Source organism: Pantherophis guttatus, chromosome 16 (assembly GCF_059756535.1).
Source record: "Pantherophis guttatus breed Tessera chromosome 16, ASM5975653v1, whole genome shotgun sequence".
NCBI lineage: Eukaryota > Metazoa > Chordata > Lepidosauria > Squamata > Colubridae > Pantherophis > Pantherophis guttatus.
The window spans coordinates 8,630,878-8,656,308 of NC_142078.1; the positions used below are offsets into that span (position 1 = coordinate 8,630,878).

The 25,431-nt window shown below is 45.7% G+C and overlaps 1 protein-coding gene across 1 annotated transcript in view; it reads right to left on the reverse strand.

The window, feature by feature from the left end:
- PAPPA (pappalysin 1) overlaps positions 1 to 25,431 on the reverse strand; it is a 160,151-nt gene that overhangs the window by 47,990 nt on the left and 86,730 nt on the right. Inside the window, exons 10-13 of the mRNA XM_087880010.1 lie at positions 23,523 to 23,716; positions 5,819 to 5,917; positions 4,585 to 4,729; positions 3,159 to 3,372 (exon numbers count right to left, since the gene is read on the reverse strand). Of these exons, the coding sequence (XP_087736136.1) occupies positions 3,159 to 3,372; positions 4,585 to 4,729; positions 5,819 to 5,917; positions 23,523 to 23,716 (652 nt within the window). The remainder of the gene's footprint in view (positions 1 to 3,158; positions 3,373 to 4,584; positions 4,730 to 5,818; positions 5,918 to 23,522; positions 23,717 to 25,431) is intronic.

The window sequence follows — 25,431 nt, forward strand, 5'->3', positions numbered from 1 at the left end:
CAACCCTCTTTCTTCAGGAGACCACCTGAATCTGACCTCAAAATGCCTTCAGAAGCTCAGGAAGGGGATTACAGGGTGATGAGATCCAGATTCCACAACCCTCCTTGTTCAAAAGACCACCTGAATCTGACCTCAAAATGCCTTCAAAAGCTTAGGAAGGGGATCACAGGGTGATGAGATCCAGGTTCCTCAACCCTCTTTCTTCAGGAGACCACCTGAATCTGACCTCAAAATGCCTTCAGAAGCTCAGGAAGGAGATCACAGGGCGATGAGAGAAGCTAACCAGAATCCTTTCCAGAAGAAGAAGACCTTCCCTAGGCCAAAGAAAAGCAGAAGAGCTGGAAGAGTTCGGAGCAGCAGGCAAATCATTTAAGCTTCCTGTCCAGGGTAAAGTCCTACTGGGAAACCGCTCAACATGCCTTGGCGAAGACCGCAAGCTTTTTGATGCTGGAATTTGAATATGATCATAGATTTATTATAACCCGCTCCTTGAGCTTTGAGACGCAAGCGTGGTGATAATATTTCCTCTTTTTCGGGTTCAAAAAGAAATCCGAGCTGATTCGCAGGAGAAAAGGGGGCCCTACCACATCAAGGTAAAAAGCCCTGTTTTCCAAATCTCTCAATAGAGGTCATGGAGAAAGGCTCCCTGGAGCTCTCCAACCAGTATCCAGAACAGAGAGTTGGTTTCCTTTGAAAAAAAAAAACCAATACACAAAAGCATAATTGCTTCCCAGCAGGCCTTCAAATGTTAATTTTTACATATGGAAGAAGAGGGCTCCATCGCTAGCTCACCAAGGCTCGGGAAGAAGCTTTGCAACGCACCTGGAAAGCCGCGGCAAATAAATTTGACGACCCCAATGTTTTGGTTGGGAAGGAGACCACCCAGGTTCGTGCCACGGAGGAGTCAGAAACCATTCAGAGTCAACCTCTCTTGAAAGAGGCATGAATATCATAGAGAGCCGTGGTGGCGCAGTGGTTAGAGTGCAGTACTGCAGGCTACTTCTGCTGATCGCCGGCTGCCAGCAGTTCGGCAGATCGAATCTCACCGGGCTCAAGGTTGACTTGGCCTTCCATCCTTCCGAGATCGGTAAAATGAGGACCCAGATTGTTAGGGGCAACAGGCTGACTCTGTAAACTGCTTAGAGAGGGCTGTAAAAGCACTGTAAAGTGGTATATAAAACTGTGCTATTGCTATTAATCTATCTATCTATCTACCTGTCTGTCTGTCCATTATCTATCTGTCTGTCTGTCTGTCTATCTATCTATCTCTCTATCTTTTTGTCTATCTATTCATCTCTCCATCTCTCCATATATCTATCGAAGCCACGGTGGCACAGTGGTTAGAATACAGTATTGCCGGCTAATTCTGCCCACTGCCAGCAGTTCGATCCTGACCGGCTCAAAGTTGACTCAGCCTCCCATCTTTCTGAAGTGGGTAAAATGAGAACCCAGATAGTTGGGGGCAATAGGCTGACTCTGTAAACTGCTTAGAGAGGGCTGGAAAGCACTGTGAAGCAGTATATAAGTCTAAATGCTATTGCTGTAGCTGATTGGATGTTGCATTAGGAGCTGTGGTGGCGCAGTGGTTAGAATGCAGTATTGCAGGCTGAGTCTACTGATGCCAGGAGATCGATCTTAACTGGTTCTTCCGAGATGGGTAAAATGAGGACCCAAATTGTTGAGGGCAATATGCTGACTCTGTAAACCGCTTAGAGAGGGCTGTAAAAGCACTATGAAGTGGTATATAAGTCTAAGTGCTATTGCTCTTCCTTCCTTCCTTCCTTCCTTCCTTCCTTCCTTCCTTCCTTCCTTCCTTCCTTCCTTCCTTCCCTTCTTTCCTTCCATCCATCCATCCATCCATGGTGGTGCAGTGGTTAGAATGCAGTATTGCCGGCTAACTCTGCCCACTGCCAGCAGTTCGATCCTGACCAGCTCAAAGTTGACTCAGCCTCCTATCCTTCTGAAGTTGGTCAAATGAGAACCCAGATTGTTGGGGGCAATAGGCTGACTCTGTCAACTGCTTAAAGAGGCAGTAAAAAGCAATATAGACTTAAATGCTATTGCTGTAGCTGATTGGATGTTGCAGGGAGGAAGGACTCAGAGGGAGGGAGGAAAGAAAGAATGGAAGGAAGGGACAAAGGAAGGAAGGAAGAAAGGACTTGGAGGGAGAGAGGAAGGAAAGAAGGGAGGGAGGGAGGAAGGGACAAAGGAAGGAAGGAAGGAAGGACTCAGAGGGAGGGAGGAAGGGTCAGGAGGGAGGGAGGGAGAAAGGAGAGAAGGAAAGGGAGGGGGCAACAAAGGAAGAAAGGAAGGACTTGGATGGATGGAGGAATGAAGGAAAGAAGGAAAGGGAGCAGTGGTGGGTTTCTATCGGTTTGCCCCAGTTCGGGCGAACCAGTAGTGGCAGTGGTGGGAAGCTCTACCCGTCCGCCCGGACATCATCACGGATGCTCTGCGCACGCTCCCAGTTCCGAACCGGTAGCGAAGGTAAGGGTTGAAGGAAGGAAGGAAGGAAGGAAGGAAGGAAGGAAGGAAGGAAGGAAGGAAGGAAGGAAGGAAGGAAGGACTTGGAGGGATGGAGGAAGGAAATTCTAAGTCGTCCTAAACATAAACATAAAGGAAGAAAAAAAAAGTTTTATGGGGACACAGGAAGAAGGATTTCAGCACCTCCCTAATCGACCGCCCACCCAGCTGGATTTTGTAGCAAATGCAGAATTTAAAACCCGGCCCAATTTCTTCCTCCGTGCTTCGAACCCCACCACCGTTTCCCGCTCAAGGCTGAGGTAAATATCCACTGAAAAGCAAAGAAAGCAGGTTTTTGTGTGTGTCCCGTGAGAAGAATTAAAACCCAAACGGCAAAGATCTCTTCCCTCTTTCCCGGAGCGGAGGTCTATCTTCTCGAGCTGCTCATTGAAGTCCAAAGTTGGAACTGTGCCGAGGGGACTGAGGTCACCCAGAGAGGTCAGCAGAGGTGGAAATAATCTATGGACCTTCTCCCTTGTGGGGTTAAACGGCCTGGCCTGTTTGTATTCAGGGAGAGCCACATGGCTTCTGCCAACAAGGCCAAAGGTCAATCGCCCCCTTTTCACCCTTCTTCTTCAACACGGACTTCTGAAGTCGGCGACTAATGAGCGGTAAAGAACCAGAAAGGGGCTTACCTCTGTTCAGCCGGGCTGTAGGTCTGTCCGCTTTGACAGCTGCTGACAGCGATGGGGTCGAAATTCTGGAAGGAGCGCAAGGCCACCCCGGAGATTGCCACATACTGAGATCTGAAGGTGATGAGGATGGCCCGAGTCCGGTAGAAATGCTGGCTAAGGTCATGGACAACCGGGATAATCAAAGGGTTTTTTCGGCAGCTCAAACCGTGCTCCCCTGGGATGGGGTGGGGGTGGGGTTAGAGAGAGGAAAAAGAGAGAGGGGGGGGGCAGGGTTGGTGGGGAAGAGAGAAAAGATTGAGGAGGGTCTCTTAATTGGGCAGAAGAAGCTAAATGGAAAGAAGGAGTACAACAATGCTTGAGCAGGGGGCTAGGCTATCTCTCAAATATCTATCATCTCTCTCTCTCTCTCTCTCTCTCTCCTTCTCTATCTCTCCCTCCCACCCTCTCTTTCTCTTTCCATCAACCTATCTACCTATCTACCTATCTACCTATCTACCTATCTACCTATCTACCTATCTACCTATCTACCTATCTACCTATCTATCTATCTATCTATCTATCTATCATAGTATCCATCCATCCATCCATCCATCTATCCATCCATCCATCCATCCATCCATCCATCCATCCATCATCTCTCTCTCTCTCTCCCTCTCTCTCTCTCTATCTATATATCTATCATCTGTCTATCTATCATCTATCTGTCTGTCTGTCTATCATCTATCTATCATCTATCTACCTGTATTATCTGTCTGTCTGTCTATCATCTATCTATCATCATAGCCATCCATCCATCCATCCATCTATCTATCATCTATCTATCTATCTATCTATCTATCTATCTATCTGTCTGTCTGTCTGTCTGTCTGTCTGTCTGTCTGTCTGTCTGTCTATCTATCTATCTATCTCTTTTATCTAACATCTACCTATATCATCTGTCTGTCTATCATCTACTGTCTGTCTGTCTGTCTGTCTGTCTGTCTGTCTGTCTGTCTATCTGAGATATCTACCTCCAATAACTCTGTTATTCTGCTATCCTTAGAAATCCATTGGATCTTTACTGAATAGGATTCGAAGCGAACATTGCAAGGAATCCGAGCCACATGGTTGGCATCGTATAAAATGCCACCCAGCAGGGAATCCAGGGTTGTTAGCTTAGCTTTGTGCTAATCGGTCCCTATTGGTTAAAATCAACAATAAATACATATAAATATAGAAAGAATCAATAAAAATCGTTTCCCCATCCCAATGAACTGGTGGAACGCCATGAAATTCCTGCTGTGAACCTGCTCCTGATTTTTGTGTGACTAATTTTTTTTTTTTAAAAAAAAATCTTCCTGTTCCCTGGCCTATCCCAAGGGGAAGTTAAAAAAAAAAATCACATGCTTTATTTCATGTTGTCTTATAACTGAGCTAGCGTTCTCACCGAGATCGTGACTTTGGTTTTTAGTGTCCACCAGTTGCACAAAAATTGACTCTTGTTTCTGGTCGAGCTCTACCTCCAGCCATGTCCCATCTGTTACCAAGTGGATAATCACTGCAGCGGCTACCATGGGTTGGGTATAGAAAGCCTATGGAGAGAGAGAGAGAGGATCAGTTCTCACTTAAACATAACCATCAATGGTCCAAGTTGGAAGCTTCAGCCAAGGTTGTCTCTTGAAGGCTTGAATTTCAATCCCTTGAGGGCAACTGATAACATGGGAAAGACCTTTAACCAGTAGGGAGATGCTTCCACTCTTGGTGAACCTCCAGAACTAAGATTCTTGTTGTTGCTGTTAGTTGTGAAGTTGTGTCTGATCCATTGCGACCCCATGGACAACATTCCTCCAGGCCTTCCTGACCTCTACCATCCCGCAGACACCATTTAAGCCAGGGGTGGGTTCTACTTACCATTACTCAGTGGTGAAATGTAAAATTTGTTACTACCGGTTCTGTGGGCGTGGCTTGGTGGTGGTGGGGGTAATGTGACTGGGTGGATGTGGCCAACTTTTTTTTTTTAACTTTTAAAACCATTTTTTCTACAACCTCTTCGGCCGAAGAGGTTGTAAAAAAATGCTTTTAAAAGCCTCCAACGATCCCAGCTGAGTTGCCTGATCATCAGAGGGTTTTTTTACTTTTAAAAACATTTTTTCTACAACCTCTTCAGCCGAAGAGGTTGTAAAAAAAATGCTTTTAAAAGCCTCTGATGATCCCAGCTGAATTGCCTGATCGTCAGAGGTTTTTTTACTTAAAAAAAAAAAAACAAAGACAGATGCATATTCCAATCTTATCTCTCTCAAGGCTGTATCCCAAGGTTACCTACAGCAGCCAAAGGGGAGTGATCTCTACAACCCACAAAATTGCTCCATTGGTGAATGTGATTGATGACACACCCTGAGGTGGGGGGGGGAGAGGGGAAACAGGATCATAATTGGAGCGTAAATTACATAGAGTCAGAACTGGCTTCACTTGGGAAGTGCCGACATGAGGCTTCTAATAAATAACTGGATTTCTTCAGAAGCTCGGCTCGAGACTTATGATTTAATTAGGACATCCTTCGGAACCCTGACAACGTGACAAACTAGCATTTGTCCTTGAAAAGTGACAAAACTCTACTGAATGGCATTTCTTCTGCTTCTTTCTAAACCTCATTATGTTATCTAATTGCACTGCATATTTACCTTCAGCCAGAAAACTGTGTGAGTGTGGTTGGCGGTGCAGGGGTACCACGCATATTGGGCCATAGCATCATTGAAGTCGTACTCCTTGGTGCGGCACATCTGATAAAAAGAAGAACATGACGTCCAGTTGGAGAGAGGGGGAAGTCTACTTAAAGTCCATGCAACCAGTGGATGCAACTTATCTGTTGGCCTATAGGTTTGTGCGGAGTCTAGGACAACTCATTGTGGACAACTTGCTGCAGGACAACTCACATCAGGACAATTCAATGCTGTATTAATCATTTCATTCAGGTACAATTGAAGAGCCATGGTGGCGCGGTGGTTAGAATGCAGTATTGCAGGCTAAACTCTGCTCACTGCCAGGAGTTCGATCCTGACTGGCTCAAGGTTGACTTCCTTCCTTCCTTCCTTCCTTCCTTCCTTCCTTCCTTCCTTCCTTCCTTCCTGGCACGGTGGTTAGAATGCAGTATTGCAGGCTAAACTCTGCTCACTGCCAGGAGTTCGATCCTGACTGGCTCAAGGTTGACTTCCTTCCTTCCTTCCTTCCTTCCTTCCTTCCTTCCTTCCTTCCTTCCTTCCTTCCTTCCTTCCTTCCTTCCTTCCTTCCTTCCTTCCTTGGTGGCACGGTGGTTAGAATGCAGTATTGCAGGCTAAACTCTGCTCACTGCCAGGAGTTCGATCCTGACTGGCTCAAGGTTGACTTCCTTCCTTCCTTCCTTCCTTCCTTCCTTCCTTCCTTCCTTCCTTCCTTCCTTCCTTCCTTCCTTCCTTCCTTCCTTCCTTCCTTCCTTCCTTGGTGGTGCAGTGGTTAGAATGCAGTACTGCAGGTTAAACTCTGCTCACTACCAGGAGTTCGATCCCAACTGGCTCAAGATAGACTCAGCCTTCCATCCTTCTGAGGTAGGTAAAATGAGGACCCAGATTGTTGGGGGGCAAGAGGCTGATTGTGTAAACTACTTAGAGAGGGCTCTAAAACACTAGGAAGTGGTATATAAGTCTAAGTGCTATTGGTATCGCTATTGCTACTTTTATTATTGGTGGCCACGTGTTCATCGAAATTATTGTAAATCTTGTATTTCTGGTTTGACATCGTTAGGCCACGGTTCCATTGAAATTAAATTAGCTTTTGTATTTGTTCAATTGTCCCGTGGAGAATTGGTCACAGTGAGTTGTCCCATTTCATATACAGATACCCACTCCATACACTAATCTCCAAACTAAAGGTTAGCAAAATGCCACGATAGAGCTCACATCACACAGAACGCCCCAACAAATAAGCCATGGGGTAGGTCCGGTGTGACAGTTTGTTTTAGCCAACAAGAAGAGATGTCAGCTGGGTTCTCACATGCCCTGATCCACAAACCACCAATCCTATTTTAATTGATTGTTATACAAACCAAAGAGTTTATACAGATATGAGCTGCGGTGGCGCAGTGGTTAGAGTACGGTATTGCAGGCTACTTCTGCTGACTGCCGACTGCCTGCAATTTGGGAGTTCGAATCTCACCAGGCTCAAGGTTGATTCAGCCTTCCGTCCTTCTAAGGTGGGTAAAATGAGGACCCAGATTGTTGGGGGCAAGAGGATGACTCTGTAAACTGCTTAGAGAGGGCTGTAAAAGCACTATGAAGTGGTATATAAGTCTAAGTGTTATTGCTATTGCTTCCTTCCTTCCTTCCTTCCCTCCCTTTCTTCTTTCTCTCCCTCCTTTTCTTCTTTCTCTCCCTCCCTCCCTCCCTCCCTCCCTCCCTCCCTTCCTTCCTTCCTTCCTTCCTTCCTTGCCATGGTAACACAATGGTTAGAATGCAATATTGCAGGCTAATTCTGCCCACTGCCAGGAGTTTGATCCTGACTGGCTCAAGGTTGACTTCCTTCCTTCCTTCCTTCCTTCCTTCCTTCCTTCCTTCCTTCCTTCCTTCGTGGCACAGTGGTTAGAATGCAGTATTGCAGGCTAAACTCTGCTCACTGCCAGGAGTTCGATCCTGACTGGCTCAAGGTTGACTTCCTTCCTTCCTTCCTTCCTTCCTTCCTTCCTTCCTTCCTTCCTTCCTTCCTTCCTTCCTTCCTTCCTTCCTTCCTTCCTTCCTTGGTGGCACGGTGGTTAGAATGCAGTATTGCAGGCTAAACTCTGCTCACTGCCAGGAGTTCGATCCTGACTGGCTCAAGGTTGACTTCCTTCCTTCCTTCCTTCCTTCCTTCCTTCCTTCCTTCCTTCCTTCCTTCCTTCCTTCCTTCCTTCCTTTCTTCCTTCCTTGGTGGTGCAGTGGTTAGAATGCAGTACTGCAGGTTAAACTCTGCTCACTACCAGGAGTTCGATCCCAACTGGCTCAAGATAGACTCAGCCTTCCATCCTTCTGAGGTAGGTAAAATGAGGACCCAGATTGTTGGGGGGCAAGAGGCTGATTGTGTAAACTACTTAGAGAGGGCTCTAAAATACTAGGAAGTGGTATATAAGTCTAAGTGCTATTGGTATCGCTATTGCTACTTTTATTATTGGTGGCCACGTGTTCATCGAAATTATTGTAAATCTTGTATTTCTGGGTTGACATCGTTAGGCCACGGTTCCACTGAAATTAAATTAGCTTTTGTATTTGTTCAATTGTCCCATGGAGAATTGGTCACAGTGAGTTGTCCCATTTCATGTACAGATACCCACTCCATACACTAATCTCCAAACTAAAGGTTAGCAAAATGCCACGATAGGGCTCACATCACACAGAACGCCCCAACAAATAAGCCATGGGGTAGGTCCGGTGTGACAGTTTGTTTTAGCCAACAAGAAGAGATGTCAGCTGGGTTCTCACATGCCCTGATCCACAAACCACCAACCCTATTTTAATCGATTGTTATACAAACCAAAGAATTTTTACAGATATGAGCTGCAGTGGCGCAGTGGTTAGAATACGGTATTGCAGGCTACTTCTGCTGACTGCCGACTGCCTGCAATTTGGGAGTTCGAATCTCACCAGGCTCAAGGTTGATTCAGCCTTCCGTCCTTCTAAGGTGGGTAAAATGAGGACCCAGATTGTTGGGGGCAAGAGGATGACTCTGTAAACTGCTTAGAGAGGGCTGTAAAAGCACTATGAAGTGGTATATAAGTCTAAGTGTTATTGCTATTGCTTCCTTCCTTCCTTCCTTCCCTCCCTTTCTTCTTTCTCTCCCTCCTTTTCTTCTTTCTCTCCCTCCCTCCCTCCCGCCCTCCCTCCCTCCCGCCCGCCCTCCCGCCCTCCCTCCCTCCCTCCCTTCCTTCCTTCCTTCCTTCCTTCCTTCCTTCCTTCCTTCCTTCCTTGCCATGGTAACACAATGGTTAGAATGCAATATTGCAGGCTAATTCTGCCCACTGCCAGCAGTTCGATCCTGACTGGCTCAAGATTGACTCAGCCTTCCGGACTTCCGAGGTGGGTAAAACGAGGACCCAGATTGTTGGGGGCAAGAGGATGAACTCTGCAAACTGCTTAGAGAGGCTAACTCTGCTGACTGCCAGCAGTTTGATTCCCACCGGCTCAAGGTTGACTCAGCGTAACGTCCTTCCGAGGTTGGTAAAATGAGGACCCAGGTTGTTGGGGGGCAAGAGGCTGACTCTGTAAACCGCTTAGAGAGGGCTGAAAAAGCACTGTGAAGCGGTATATAAGTCTAAGGGCTATTGCTATCGTTCATTAGCCCTAATGATGGGACCATCCTGCAACCAGATACGAAGGAGAGAAAGTTTTTGAAGGGAACATTGTGGACTTCCATGGTGGCAAACATGGAAAAGGAATTCCACAGAATTTCAAGTAAGAACGATTTCCTTACATCCACACAGATTAAAAAAAACAAATAAAAATCAAGTATTCGGAGAACGGAGCAGCTAGGCTGGCCAAAAGTGAAGTCATGATTTCTCTAATTTAAATCCCCTCCAAAAAAAAAAAAAAAGAGGGAAGGAATCCGTGGGCAAAACATAAATCAGGTTTAATGGGTTGGAAAAAGTTTTTCAGTTTTGTTAAATAAAAATTAAAAAAAAAAATAGAAGGGGGAGGGGGGAAAGGGGGGGGAGAGAAAGAAAGAAAGAAAGAAAACGCACACCGGGACCAAATTTTTTTTGCAGAGACTTGCCAATGGATAGTGTTACATTTTACAGCAATGCAAGATTTTTTCTTTTACATAAAGTATCTTTGGCGTTTGAAATTCATTCCAGCAATTTTGACATGTATCATTTTCAACAGTCTGTCTCGGTGGAATGGGATGGGGGGGGGGAAGGAGGGAGGGAGGGAAGACTGGTTTTGATTTTAATACCTCTCCCAGTTAGGGGATCGATTCCTCGCCCACATCTGCAATTTATACAGTCGCGGGGGCTCACCAAGAAACGATGGCGCGCCCCTGATTTTTTTCCCCCTGCAACCCCTTGCAGTGTGCCTCTCTTCTCCGTTTCCTCCAACCCCCCCCCCCAAGACAGGCCGAGGGAAACTGAACTGGGAGGAATGGAGTTTGGCACCCGTCACCTGTCGCTGAATGGATGAGTGAGAACTGGCTTTTTTAAAAGCTGACCCCCCAGTCTCTGCTAAAAAACTTGAGCGTAGCCCAAAACAAACCCGCGAGCGAGCTTCAGGAAAGCTCTGTTCTTTTTAAAATATCGAGGTTTCCATATTATGTTATTTTATTTTGCTTTTCTCCCTCCATCTCTCTCTCTCTCTGTGTTTTTTTTTTTTTTTTTTTTTTGTGAAGCTCAGCACTTTTCCTACGAAAGAAGCTTGCAATCAGAAGGAGAACTGCTTGGCTTTGTTGAGCTCTGTTGTGCAGTTTAGGGATGGGGTGGAGGGCCCAGCTTTCTTCAGAAACTTGTTCCTCCATCCTGCACGGCACTGAAGGGATGAGCGGGGCTTTATCCTGGGTCAGAATTGCCAGAGATCGTTTATGCCCCACAGTCTTTTGCGGGAAGTCTTCCCAACGAGGCCAAGTTGCGCTATAACTCTTGGGATTCTTTGATTGCATTCTTTTCGAGCCATCTTTCAAAATATGGGAATATTTTGGACAGGCGAACCATGGCTGTTGGCAGGCACCATGTGAGAATGCATGCCGTAGCCCTTTTCTAGCCTGGATTTCATTCAGAGTCTTTCGTTCGGACATACAATTTTCAGCTAACGTTCCTAGGGTTCACATAGTATTAAATGCAGAAAGCAACTGAAATTGTCTGTCTGTCTGTCTGACCATCCATCCAACCAACCAACCATGCATTCATCTGTCTCTCTATCCCTCCATCCATCTGTTTCTTCCTCCCTTCCTCCACCCACCCACCCATCCATCCCTCTCTCCATCCCTCTCTCCATACACCCACCCACTCATCCATCCATCCATCCATCCACCCACCCACCCACCCACCCACCCACCCACCCACCCATCCATTCCTTTCTCCATCTCTCCATCCATCCACCCACTCATCTATCCATCCATCCATCCATCCATCCCTTTCTTCATCTGTCTCTCCATCCACCCACCCATCCATCCATCCATCCACCCACCCACTCATCCATCCATCCATCCATCCATCCATCCATCCATCCATCCATCCCTTTCTTCATCTGTCTCTACATCCACCCACTCATCCACCCATCCATCCATCCATCCACCCACCCATCCATCCATTCCTTTCTCCATCTCTCCATCCACCCACCCACTCATCCATCCATCCATCCATCTATCCATCCATCCATCCATCCATCCATCCATCCATCCATCCATCCATCCCTTTCTTCATCTGTCTCTACATCCACCCACTCATCCACCCATCCATCCATCCATTCCTTTCTCCATTTCTCCATCCACCCACTCATCCATCCAACCATCCATCCATCCATCCATCCATCCATCCATCCATCCATCCATCCCTCTATCCCTTTCTTCATCTGTCTCTCCATCCACCCACTCATCCATCCATCTACCCATCCATCCATCTCTCTCTCCATCCACCCATTCATCCACCTACCCACCCATCCATCCCTCTCTCCATCCACCCACCCATCCATCCATCCATCATCTCCTTTACGTCCAATGTTCCACACAACATCTACGATCAATCACACATTGGCAAATGCCAAACTAGACCTCCTTAGCCAAAGTACCTATGACATGCCATAACATCTGGTAGTCAAGTGATCAGTCAAATATCGGCACAAGAAATGTTACATCCAATGATCTCCACTTATTTATTGGATTCGGTTTTTGAATTAACTCGACCATTTCCATTCATTAAATTTTCCCAATGGAATTGATGTTCCCAAATATCTCGGGCTTTCTTTATGTTCGTTCATGGCCTTTAATTCAGCCAATTTCAAGGAAATGTAAAATTTAGAAGGAACTCCTTATCAAATCACATCATTTTTTTTTCCAGGTCTGGAAAAAAACAAGTAGCCCCAGTTTGGTGCATCTCGAAGTCTAAAGTCTGCTAGGCACTTCAGTGTCCCAATATTGGAGGGGCTGCCCCAAAGAAGAGGGAGTCAAGCTATTCTCCAAAGCACCTGAAGGCAGGACAAGAAGCAATGGGTGGAAACCAATCAAGGAGAGAAGCAACCTAGAACTAAGGAGAAATTTCCTGACAGTGAGAACAATTAATCAGTGGAACAACTTGCCTCTAGAAGTTGTGAATGCTCCAACACTGGAAGTTTTTAAGAAGATGTTGGACAACCATTTGTCTGAAATGGTATAAGGTCTCCTGCTTGAACAGGGGGTTGGACTAGAAGAAGACCTCCAAGGTCACTTCCAACTCTTGTTATTCTGCATTGTGACATGATAGCTGTCTTCCAATATCTAAGGGGCCACCACAAAGGGTCAACTTATTCTCCAAAGCACCTGAGGGCAGGACAAGAAGCGATGGGTGGAAACTAACCAAGGAGAGAAGCAACCTAGAACTAAGGAGAAATTTCCTGACAGCGAGAACAATCAACCGGTGGGACTGCTTGCCTTTAGAAGCTGTGGGTGCTCCATCACTGGAGGTTTTCAAGAAGAGATTGGACAACCACTTGTCTCAAATGGTATAGGGTCTCCTGCTGGAGCAGGGGGTTGGACTAGAAGACCTCCAAAGCCCCTTCCAACTCTGTCATTCTGTTTTTTTCTTTCTGCTTGCAGATGAACTGAAAGCCTCTGCATTTTGCTTCCTGGCATCCCCCTCTGGAAGGCTGTTTTCAATTAGAGCTATCCCGAGAGCTTCTGCCTTTGAGTGGGTTCTAAATCCAGGTTTGTCCCTTCCTTCCACCCACCCACCCACCCGGTAGAGGAAAGCAAGAGACAGAGCAAAGGAGGATCAAGAGTTGGGACTTTCCCCTGGGATGCGGTGAGATTTCCCTGTGACTCACGGAGTCCGATTTTTGCCAACAAGAAGGCAACATGTTTCTCTTCACCACTGATCCCTCAAGGCTGCCAGAGTTTTCTCCTGGAGTCCTAAGCCCCAGAAATTTCTGTAGGAGGCCAGGGGAAAAGTAATCTAGCAGTCATGCATGAAAAAAGATTCATGTCAACCCCTGATCCCTGCCTCTCCAAACCTCGGTACAGCAGTCTGCGAAAACGGGTGTGCTTCGGGTGTGTTCTACTGCTTTCCTGCAATAGCCGTAGCACTTCGACTTATATACTGCTTCACAGTGCTTTTACGGCCCTCTCAAAATGGTTTACAGACTCAGCCAAGGGCCCCCAACAATCGGTGTCCTCGTTTTACCAACTTCGGAAGGTTGGAAGGCTGAGTCAACCTTGAGCCGGTCAAGATCGAACTGCTGGCATTGGGCAGAATTAGCCTGCAATTCTGCATTCTAACCACTGAGCCACCAGGGCTCTTAGATAGATATAGATATAGATATAGATATAGATATAGATATAGAGATAGAGATAGAGATAGAGATAGAGATAGAGATAGAGATAGAGATAGAGATAGAGATAGATAGATAGATAGATAGATAGATAGATAGATAGATAGATAGAGATGTTAGATGATGGATGGATCGATAGAGAGATAGAGATAGATAGATAGATAGATAGATAGATGATAGATGATAGATAGATAGATAGATAGAGATAGAGATAGAGATAGAGATAGAGATAGAGATAGATAGATAGATAGATAGATAGATAGATAGATAGATAGATAGAGATAGATAGATAGATAGATAGATAGATAGATAGATAGATGATAGATAGATAGATAGATGATGGATGGATGTATAGATAGATAGATAGATAGATAGATAGATAGATAGATAGATAATAGATAGATAGATAGATAGATAGATAGATAGATGATAGATAGATAGATAGATAGATAGAGATAGAGATAGATAGATAGATAGATAGATAGATAGATAGATAGATAGATATAGATAGATAGCAATAGCACCTAGACGTATATACCGCTTTACTGTGCTTTACAGCCCTCTCTCTGTGGGGTTTGCCCTCCCCAGGCTCTGGAGGCTTTTCTTGAGCCTCCAAGAGGGCGATAACGGCCTCCCCAGGCTCTGGAGGCTCTCTGGAGGTAGGCCCATTTTTCGCCCTTCCCGAGCCTCCGTGCGCTCCCTGCACTTACCTGCATCCAAAACAGGCTGCCTGGGGACTCCTGGGAGGGGAGGAGTGGGGTGGGCAGAGCCACCCAGGAGTAGGATTTGGGGGTTCTCCAAACTGCACAGAATCTTAGCTAGAGGTTCTCCCGAACCCCTGCAAACCCCCAGCATCTCACCCGTGCCTAATTAAACAATGCCAACAAGTACAAAAGTCACGCATTAAGGACAGGGAAGGCTATGCTTCCACCTATATGCAAAGCCACACAGATCAAATACACCCCTGGCTTTGGTTGAGTAATCTTACATCCAAGAAGCATTTGGCTATGTGGCAGTTCTGTTATATTAGCCCAGGAGTGGGAAAGTTTATGGCCCTCCTCCAGATGTGAGGGAACTCCAGTTCCCATAACTCTTGTCACTGCATATTTTGAGGAGTGTTGGCTTTCGACTCCAGGTTATGTCTCAAGCCTTCTATTTCTCTTCATTGTACTGGCATAAACCACCCAACACTCCCACTGGATTCAATGGTTGGGAAACTCAAACGGGAAGCCAAGAAGAAGGGAGGGAAAGAACATACATTTCCTATTGGATGAGCAGAAAGCAATTTTCATTGCAACCACTGATAATATCATCTAGTTGGATAATGAGATAGCTGCAATAAGACCCCCAAGCTCAGACAGCTCCTCCTCCTCCTCCTCCTCCTCCTTCCTGCAAACCCCACACCCTTCTAGCACAGATGATACCTAGCTGGGTAATAAAACATCTGCAAGAAAATCACCAAGTTCAGAGACCATCAAGGACCCCACAGTCTTCCTCCCCCTGCTGCTCTTCCTCCTCCCCCACCCCCTCTTCCTCCTCCTCCTTCTCCCTCCTCCTCCTCCTCTTCCTCCTCCCTCCTCCTCCTACCCCATTCCCTTCTAGCACTGATGATACCTAGTTGGATACTAAAACATCTGCAAGAAAAACCCCAAGTTCAGAGAACACCAAGGACCTAACAGTCTTCCTCCTCCTCCTCTTCCTCCTTCTCCTCCTCTTCCTCCCCTCCTCCTTCTCCCCTAGTCCCTTCTAGCACTGATGATACCTAGTTGGGTAATGAAACATCTGCAAGAAAACCCCCAAGTTCAGAGAGCAGCAAGGACCCCACAGTCTTCCTCCCCCTGCTGCTCTTCGTCCTCCTCCTCCCCCTTCCTCCTCCTCCTCTTCCTCCCTCCCTCCTCCCCCCCCAGTCCCTTCTAGCACTAATGATACCTAGCTGGGTAGGGATCATCATGAAACATCTGCAAGAAAACCCCCAAGTTCAGGGAACACCAAGGACCTAACAGTCTTCCTCCTCTTCCTCTTCTTCGTCCTCTTCTTCGTCCTCCTCCTCCTCCTCCTCCTCTTCCTCCCTCCCTCCTCCTCCCCCAGTCCCTTCTAGCACTGATGATACCTAGCTGGGTAATGAAACATCTGCAAGAAAACCCCCAAGTTCCTAACAAGGACCTAACAGTCTTCCTCCTCCTCCTCCTCTTCATCCTCCTCCTCCCCCTTCCTCCTCCTCCTCTTCCTTCCTCCTTCCTCCCCCTCTTCCCCCCCAGTCCCTTCTAGCACTGATGATACCTAGTTGGGTAATGAAACATCTGCAAGAAAACCCCCAAATTCAAAGAACACCAAGGACTTAACAGTCTTCCTCCTCCTCTTCTTCTTCGTCCTCCTCCTCCCCCCACCTCCTCCTCCTCTTCCTCCCTCCCCCCTCCTCCCTCAGTCCCTTCTAGCACTGATGATACCTAGCTGGGTAGGTATCATCATGAAACATCTGCAAGAAAACCACCAAGTTCAGAGACCAGCAAGGACCCTACAGTCCTCCTCCTCCTCCTCCTCCTCCTCCTCCTCCTCCCCCTCCCCCTCCTCCCTCCCTCCTCCCCCCCCCCAGTCCCTTCTAGCACTGATGATACCTAGTTGGGTAATGAAACATCTGCAAGAAAACCCCCAAGTTCAGAGACCAGCAAGGACCCCACAATTATAATATTGTCCTTGGCCAGAATGAAAAAAGAGAGATGGCTCTAGCATAAGGGAAGCAGGCCCTGCATTCCATCAAATGATGCTGGATTTCAAGCCCAGTAGGTTTCGCTATCACGGCTATTGGGATGACGAAAGCAAGCGGCCACAGCTCTGCACTCAAAGGACCTTTAGCCTAACCCCCAAAAGCCGCGCTTCTCCTCCAGCTCCAGCCCCGAGACCTAAGATGACACTCGGGGAAACCACAAAAACTTGATTAAGCATGGAATGTCAGCTGGAGGGAATGAATTTTACCCAATGTGCAAAGGACATTTTGCAACCCGGACGGGGTTATATTTATCTACCGCATTTAGAAGATTGTGGTTTACTTAAGGCTGGGAGACGCATCTGTTGCACTCCCAAATCATAATAATATCAGCAATAATAATAAGAGCTGTGTCATCCGTTCCTTCTTCCTGCTCAAGGTCAAGCTGGGAGAGGATCTCTCTCTTTGTGAATGAAGTGTAGCTAATGGATTTCTTGGGAAAGCGGGACAAACCATGTCCATCTCCCACCGTAAATCAATTGGGGGGGGCAGCTACTGCGCAGAGGGGCTGCTTTGAAGCTCGGAAGAAAAAAAATGGGACCTTCTACTCTATTAAAGCAGAGCAAGATGTCAAGCTGCAGTGAAATACAATTGCATTGAAGGACTTGGCAGCAACAGAGAATCACGAAAAGGACTTTCAGGCAGATAAATCATGGTGTGTTTGAGTGTGTGTAAAACCATAGAAATGGTGGTGGATTTTAGAAGAAACCTTCCCATACTTCCACCTCTTACAATACCAGACAACACAGGATCAACAGTAGAGTCCTTCAAGTTTCTAGATTCTATCGTATCTCAAGACTTTAAATGGGCACCTAGCATCAAAAACGTCATCGAAAAAGCACAACAAAGAAGGTTCTTTCTGCGCCAACTCAGGAAGCTCAAACTGCCCAAGGAGCTGCTGATCCAGTTCTACAGAGGAACTATTGAGTCTGTCATCTGCACCTCCATAACTGTCTGGTTTGGTTCTGCAACCCAACAAGACAGACACAGACTTCAATGGAGAATTAGAACTGCAGAAAAAACAATGGCTGCCAACCTGCCTTCCATGGAGGACCTGTGTACTGCACGAGTCAAAAAGAGGGCTGTGAAAATATCTACAGACCCCTCGCATCCTGGACATAAACTGTTTCAACTCCTACCCTCAAAACGATGCTATAGAGCACTGCACACTAGAACAACTAGACACAAGGACAGTTTTTTCCTGAACGCCATCACTCTGCTCAACAAATAATTCCCTCAACACTGTCAAATAATTTACTAAGACTGTATTACTATTATTCTTCTCTTCCTTACTAATATCTATCTCTTCCCACTTATGACTATAACCATGTTGCTTGTATCTTTCAATTATATTGTTTTTATTTGTTTCCTAGTACAATTTGATAGCTTATTAGTAACCTTGGCTATCACTAAGTGTTGTATCCTTTTATTCTTGATGAATGTATTTTATTCTCCTTATGTACACTGAGAGCATATACACCAAAGACGAAATCCTTGTGTGTCCAATCACACTTGGCCAATAAAGAATTCTATTCTATTCTATTCTATTCTATTCTATTCTATTCTATTCTATTCTATTCTATTCTATTCTATTCTATTCTATTCTATTCTATTTTTTAAAAAATTTGATTTATATGCCGCCCTTCTCCGGAGACTCAGGGTGGCTTACAATGCGCTAAGCAATAGCCTTCATTCTTTTGTATATTTATACAAAGTCAGCTTATTGCCCCCACAACTGGGTCCTCAATTTACCTACCTTAGAAAGGATGGAAGGCTGAGTCAACCTTGAGCCTTGGCGAGATTCGAACCTGCAGTAATTGCAGGCATCTGGTCTTAATAACCAGCTTAATAACAGGGTGCCTTAGACCACTGTACTACCAAGGCTCTTATTCTAGTCTAGTCTAGTCTAGTCTAGTCTAGTCTAGTCTAGTCTAGTCTAGTCTAGTCTAGTCTTTTTAGTCTAGTCTAGTCTAGTCTAGTCTAGTCTATTTGTATTTATGTATTTTATTGTTGGCTGTTCACCGCCCTGAGTCCTTCGGGAGTAGGGCGGTATACAAATCAAATAAACCTAAACCTATTCCTTGCCCTTTGTTGAAAATTCACCCAAATGCTCTTTGAGTTTTTAAGCCAGCTTCATCCTTTCCTCATTAGCTCCACTGCTTTGCTTGATGCCCTGCAGACATGGAGAAAGATCTACAGGAACCTTTCAGTTTTAAAAGCCATTTTCTTCTTCAGTTCGCCAAATGTCTGGAAGAGTTTGGGGTGTCTTTTCTAAACCTACTCAGAAGATAAGAACTTTCTCGAGAGAAGCCAGCCAGGAAATCTGCCAGCGTTTTACCATGGACAGTTCCTAAATCCAATCCCTGAGTAATTCCCCCTTTCTGATCTGTATTTAGCATTATACAGGTAGTCCTCGACTTACAACCGCAACCGAGCCCAGAATTTTATGTTGTGAAATGAACAATTTCTTAAATGAGTTTTGCCCCATTTTTTCTGGCTGGACCGCTGCAACGTTTTGGGACAGTCCAGGTGCCCTCCTTGAAAAGGGCAGCTTGAGAATATTTCACAGTAACTTGCCAAGTAACATCTTCTAGTAACCTCTGATGAGGTTCCCTAGTTGGGGAATGAAATGTCGGCAAGAAAACAATCAAGCTCAGAGAGCACTAAGGACCCCACAGTTCTCCTTCTCCTTCTCCTTCTCATCGCCATGATAATTTAAAGTTGAGGCGTCCTTGGTGCTCTCTGAGCTTGGTGGTTTTCTTGCAGATGTTTCATAACCCAACTATTGTAAGTAACATCTTCTAGCACCGATGAGGTTCCCTAGTTGGGTAATTCCCCTTCCCCTTCTCCTTCTCCTTCTCCTTCTCCTTCTCCTTCTCATCGCCATCATCATCTAAAATTGAGGGGTCCTTGGTGCTCTCTGAGCTTGGTTGTTTTCTTCCATTCATTACCCAAACTAAGTAACATCAAGTATCACTGATGAGGTTCCCTAGTTGGGTCATGAAACATCTGCAAGAAAACCACCAAGCTTAGAGAACACCAAGGATCCCTCGTTTCAGCCCTGAGCTACACATATTCTCTTTTATTGGTATCTAAAGTTACCAGGCCAAACAGAGATAACAGCTTTGCTCACACAATCTGACTACCAACTCAGCTGCTCTCTTGGACAACAAACACATGTTCAAGTCCTCATACCAAAGACTCAGTCAAAATATGGTGGTTTAGCATCACTAGTCCTTGTTGTAAACTTATTATTATTATTATTATTATTATTATTATTGTTCTTTTCAAATCTCTTTTGAGTCGAAAAGAACAAAGGCTTTCTCGTGTTAAAGAAATAAAGAAGAACTCAGATGACTTCCCCGCGCAGACAACCGCAAACCGTTTTTAATTAGGGATGCCACCCAAACGAAAAAATGAGTAGGTTCGTTGGTTGAACTTATTACGGTAAATAATTCCCACATTATGCATTTGGATTCCGATTCATGGGTTGTTGTTTTTTTTAACAGTTTTCGGAATGCAAAACCGGGACCGATGGCAAATTAATTTGCATTTTCTGCCTGAAAAGCATCTCATTGCAAATCTCTAAAAAGTAGAAACAGGTTGCCCATCTGTACTGACTCACAGTTTACTAACTGTCTGTGTTTGTGAGACAGAGAGAGAGAGAGAGAGAGAGAGAGAAGAAGAAGCGGGGGAAAAAACACAACTAAACACTTGCAGACTTACTCTGGCACCAAACACCCGTGTCTCTACCCTGCAACAAATTTCTGAGTAAAAAAGAGAATTAGGGTATTAAGAGATGGAAAAATCCAGTTTTGGAATTAAAGGAGCGGTGTTGTTTTAAGCTGGGATGCTTTTTCCTCATTCAATCACCATGTTGGAAACAGCTAAGTTTAGAATTAAACATTTCTGCGGCTGGGTAGTTCCTGTCCCGTCCGCCCGTCCCCCTCTGCCTACATTATACCAAGGTGAAGGACCATTTTTAGTCAAAAAAAATAAATAAATAAACTTTTCTTTCCCCTGTCTTTCTCAATAGAGCTGGCATCCTATCCATTTGGTGAAACATTGCGTCCAATTTTGGTCGCCGTCAAAAAGACGTCGAGAGTCTAGGAAGAGTGCAGAGAAGAGCAACAAGGATGATTAGGGGGCTGGAGGCTAAAACATATGAAGAACGGTTGCAGGAATTGGGTATGTCTAGTCCGGGTGTCAGCAACCTGCGGCTCCGGAGCCGCATGTGGCTCTTTGGGCCCTCTGCTGTGGCTCCCTGTCAGGTGATCCCACCACTGACTGGCCCTGCCCCTCCCCTCCCAGTCACTCCTCACCTGGGCTGAGAAGGTAAGGGTGATGGTGGGAGTGGAGAATTGGCCATGGCAAAGACAGAGAGATACAGCGAGAGGGGGAGAGAGAGAGACATAGCGAGATAGAGATAGATAGATAGATAGATAGATAGATAGATAGATAGAGAGAGAGAGAGAGAGAGAGAGAGAGAGAGAGAGAGAGAGAAGAGAGATGTTAAAAGGTTTTTGTGGTTCCCGGTGTTTTCTAACGACTGGTTCTCTGCCTTAATGACCGGCTGGGTAGGCGTGACTAGGGTGGGGGGTCATGTGACTGGTGGAAATGAGTGACATCAAGTTGGCCACGCCTACCTAGGTTTTGTGGCTCCCGGTGTTTTCTTTTCTGTGGGAAATGGGTCCAAATGGCTCTTTGAGTGTTTAAGGTTGCAGACCCTTGGTGTGAAAAGAAGGACTACGAGTGACATGGTAACAGGCTTCCAATTTCTAAGGGCCTGCCAGAAAGAAGAAGGGGGTCAACTTATTTTCCAAAGCACCTGATGGCAGTTCAAGAAGCGATGGAGGGAAACTAATCAAGGAGAGAAGCAACCTGGAACTAAGGAGAAACTTCCTAACAGTGAGGACAATTAACCAGTATAATGTCTTCTCTCCAAAAGATGTGGGTGCTTCATTACTGGAAGTTTTTAAGAAGAGACTGGACAGCTACCTGTCTGAAATGATATAGAGTCTCCTGCTTGAGCTCTATTCTGATTGATTGATCCCACCCAAATGAGAATGAATAGGTCCATGAGGTGTGGGTAGTCATTATTAGAATAGAATAGAATAGAATAGAATAGAATAGAATAGAATAGAATAGAATAGAATAGAATAGAATAGAATAGAATAGAATAGAAGAGTTGGAAGGGACCTTGGAGGTCTTCTAGTCCAACCCCCTGCTTAGGCAGGAAACCCTACACCACTTCAGACCAATGGTTATCCAACCTCTTCTTAAAAACTTCCAGTGTTGGAGCATTCACAACTTCTGGAGGCAAGTTGTTCCACTGGTTAATTGTTCTCACTGTCGGGAAGTTTCTCCTTAGTTCTAAGTTGCTTCTCTCCTTCATTGGTTTCCACCCGTTGCTTCTTGTCCTGCCTTCAGGGGCTTTGGAGAACAGCTTGACTGCCTCTTCTTTGTGGCAGCCCCTGAGATATTAGAAGACTGCTATCATGTCTCCCCTAGTCCTTCTTTTCATTAAACTAGCCATGCCCAGTTCCTGCAGCCGTTCTTCATATGTTTTATCCTCCAATCCCCTAATCATCTTTGTGGCTCTTCTCTGCACTCTTCCTACAGTCCGGACAAGCAAAGTAGGAGACAATTCAATCCGATGGTAAAATGGGTTATTTTACTTAACTACGTTAAGCCAGTCCTTGCCTTACGCACGGTGTGACTCCTTCTGTGCTTGTTCTGATGAAGAAAACCCTGAGTAATTTCCCCAAACTCCTACCTCGATAGCACCCCTGGGGGTATGTGTGTGTGTGGAAAGAAGGCATTTAATGAAAACCGTAAGACCCATTTCCTTTCTTCTTTTCCTTCTTTTTATTTTTTATTTTTTTTTTGTTAAAAAAGCTATCTCTAGCCAAATACTCCAAAACCGCATAACCTCAAAAAGAAATAGCTCAAGGGGTCCTAACCAGTTAAGAGGGCAGGCGGGGTGGGGGGGCGGAGAAACAAGCCAGCCATTCTTTCCTTCCCTCGGCCTCCTGTTCTTAAAAAGTCCCAATTTGCTCGAGGTCCCAGAAATCTTTTACACGGCCTCCCCTTTCCAACTGGAGCTTGTTTTTTTGCAAAAAAAAAAGGCGTCTCTGGTGCCAAGTCAGCTCCCAGCAATGTTGCAAGGCCTCATGTTTTTTTTGTGTGTTTGTTTGTTTTGCTTAATTTCAACCTCTCGTCTCATGCAACAAAGGTCAAAGCAAACTTTGTTGGAAACTCTGGTTTGGAAGCGACCGCCTTCTGTTTCCTTACTTGCATGTGTTGTGCGTCTCTCTCTCTCTCTCTCTCCCTCTCTCTCTCCCTCTCTCTCTCTCCCTCCCTCCCGCTCTCTCTCTCTCTCTGTGTGTGTTATGTGTATGTTCCTCTCCAGCACAGAATTAGGGGAGCAGGGTGTCCTGCCCTTCTCGGTGTTCGCTGCTTTTCTTCTCCGAAAATGACTTTTGATCAGGAGGCGGAGAAAGGAGGAGTTTTCTTCGAAAACCTAGTAGTAGAATGTTGGAGCGTTTCAAGAAAACTACCTAGAAATGTTTTCTGGCGGTTTTTCGTGCGAAACCTGCCTTGGCTATGTTCCTTGAGGCACAGGACAGCCAAGCACAACTAAAGATGAAGGGAAATGTGGGGGGCTATGTGCAGAAAACAACACCACCGGGGGATCCTTCCAAGGAGAAGCTACCCAAAGAGACCAGAGAAATAGTTGTGAAATCAGAGAGCTCAAGAAAATAGATGTCAATTGACTTCCTCGCGCAGATTTCCTGCTTTGGATTGCCGTCAACGAGAGTTCTGCAAGAAGCTCATAAATACCCCTACGCACAACCACACAAGATTATTTTTTTTCCGGGTTGTCCACTAGGACCACAAAGGAAAAAGAAAAAGAAGTTTTCTAACTAACTATGCAAATCCAGCTTAATTAATGCACTCATCTGTCTTTTGCCTGAAAGTAGCAGGAAATCCTTCAAATGTCATCAGTCATCGCATGTGGAGGCTCCCAGAGCCACGAGGTGATATACAGAGCTGTCTAATACCATGGCTTGTTCACCCCAGAAAATACACTGCGTGCCCAAATCTCCTTACTTGATTTGCTGCCGGCTGACCTGCTACCACAGTAGCTGGGCATTTCTCATTGTAGTGTGAAACCGACACATTGGATGCCCACTGGTCCAGGAATCCTTTGGGCGTGTAGATGCCACAATCCGTGATGCTGGTTGCCTGCTCAAACTCTTCACACACGCCATCCCCATCGTGGAAGTAGCAACGACTTGGCTCATCTGTAGGAAAGAGAATTGCATCGAGTTAGTGGCAGAAGCAAACACGACCTCTCGCCATGCTCCCTGCACCGTCCCTGCTTAGCTAGATACCAGGCTGTCGTGAGAAACAGGGAGGAAGGAGTTGCGGGGTGGGTTGAATGGGGGACTAGAGGAAAAGAAACCAAAAGTCTTCGTATCGTCCCATGACTGTCGCGAACTGCTCCAAGGTCATCCAATAAAATGCAACACGTCCAAGCCCACGCAACTGAAGACCGTTACCAAAATAATTAGTAGTTTGAATACTAATGGACACTCACCGATAACTATGGGGGGGGGAGTTGTAAACCAAAGGGGAAGGTTAACTGCTTGTTTACGGCACGAAACTCCAGATTTGGCTTTGCTACACTGAAACAATTTAGATAGGATAGGATAGGATAGGATAGGATAGGATAGGATAGGATAGGATAGGAGAGGAGAGGAGAGGAGAGGAGAGGAGAGGAGAGGAGAGGAGAGGAGAGGAGAGGAGAGGAGAGGAGAGGAGAAGATAAGATAAGATAAGATAAGATAAGATAAGATAAGATAAGATAAGATAAGATAAGATAAGATAACCTTTGTTGTCATTTTTTACTGTGATCACACTGGCACACACCAAAAATGTTGCCCGCTCTCAAACAAAAGTATACATCTATCCATAAACATACATAACAGTCATATACACATGCTATATACATGAATACATGTATTCATGTATATACATATATACATATTAACAGTGGTGGGATTCAACTGGTTCACTTCACGGACGCTTTGCACGGGCGCCAAACAGGCGATACGTGTGCATGCAGTACATTTGAAAGCAGCACCTTCTACTGCAGCTCCAGTGAATAAAACAGCTGAGGTGTGGCAATCCACGGTGCTGTGCCGATCAGCTGGGCTTCAAACAAAGGAAATAAAGGTAGGTATAGCGCAGGGGTGGGCAGACGGGCCCAGCTAATTGTCGGAGTGAACCAATTCGCTCTCAGCTGATTGTCAGAGCTACCAATATGCCCGAACCGGTCCGAACTGGCAGAATCCCACCCCTGCATATTAATCACTGTCCATCTTGAATTACGTAGCAGAAAGTGGAAACTTGAGCGTTCACAAGGTTGGTTCTACATGGAACAAAACTGTGACTGAATCTGGATGTTCTGCTTCAGGTACCACGGAGCCCCCTCCCAGAAGGTAACAAGGAAAACAGGTTGTGAACAGACAATCTTGTGGATTCTCTCAAGCATCGCTTATATGACATGTCCTGGATAGAAGGAAGTGAACTTCCAATAATCTTTTCTGCTGTCCTCACCACTCTCTGTGCCACCTTCCTTCCAAACCAGGTAGTAATGCCATATGACAAGATGCTCTCGATCATCCCTCTATAGAAAGTGGTGAGGACAGGGGTAGGAAGGTGTACTTTTCTCATGTGACACAGAAAAAAAATACTTGGCTTTAGTAAAATATACTTTCACTGGCTATGAGTCTGGGAGTCATTCTTTTTTATTGACCGAGTTGGGATGGCTGACATCTCTCCCCCTCGAACGCCCAAGGGTGGCAACACGGTGCGACTCGACAAACCAACGTCAACGGTGTTTCTGGGGAAAGCCAAGCTTCTTGCCCTGGAACTAAATTATGCAAATTAGAAACATTTGCACAGATTAACTCCTCTGGCGGAAAGCCCTCAACTCCCAATCCCAGTCTGGTTT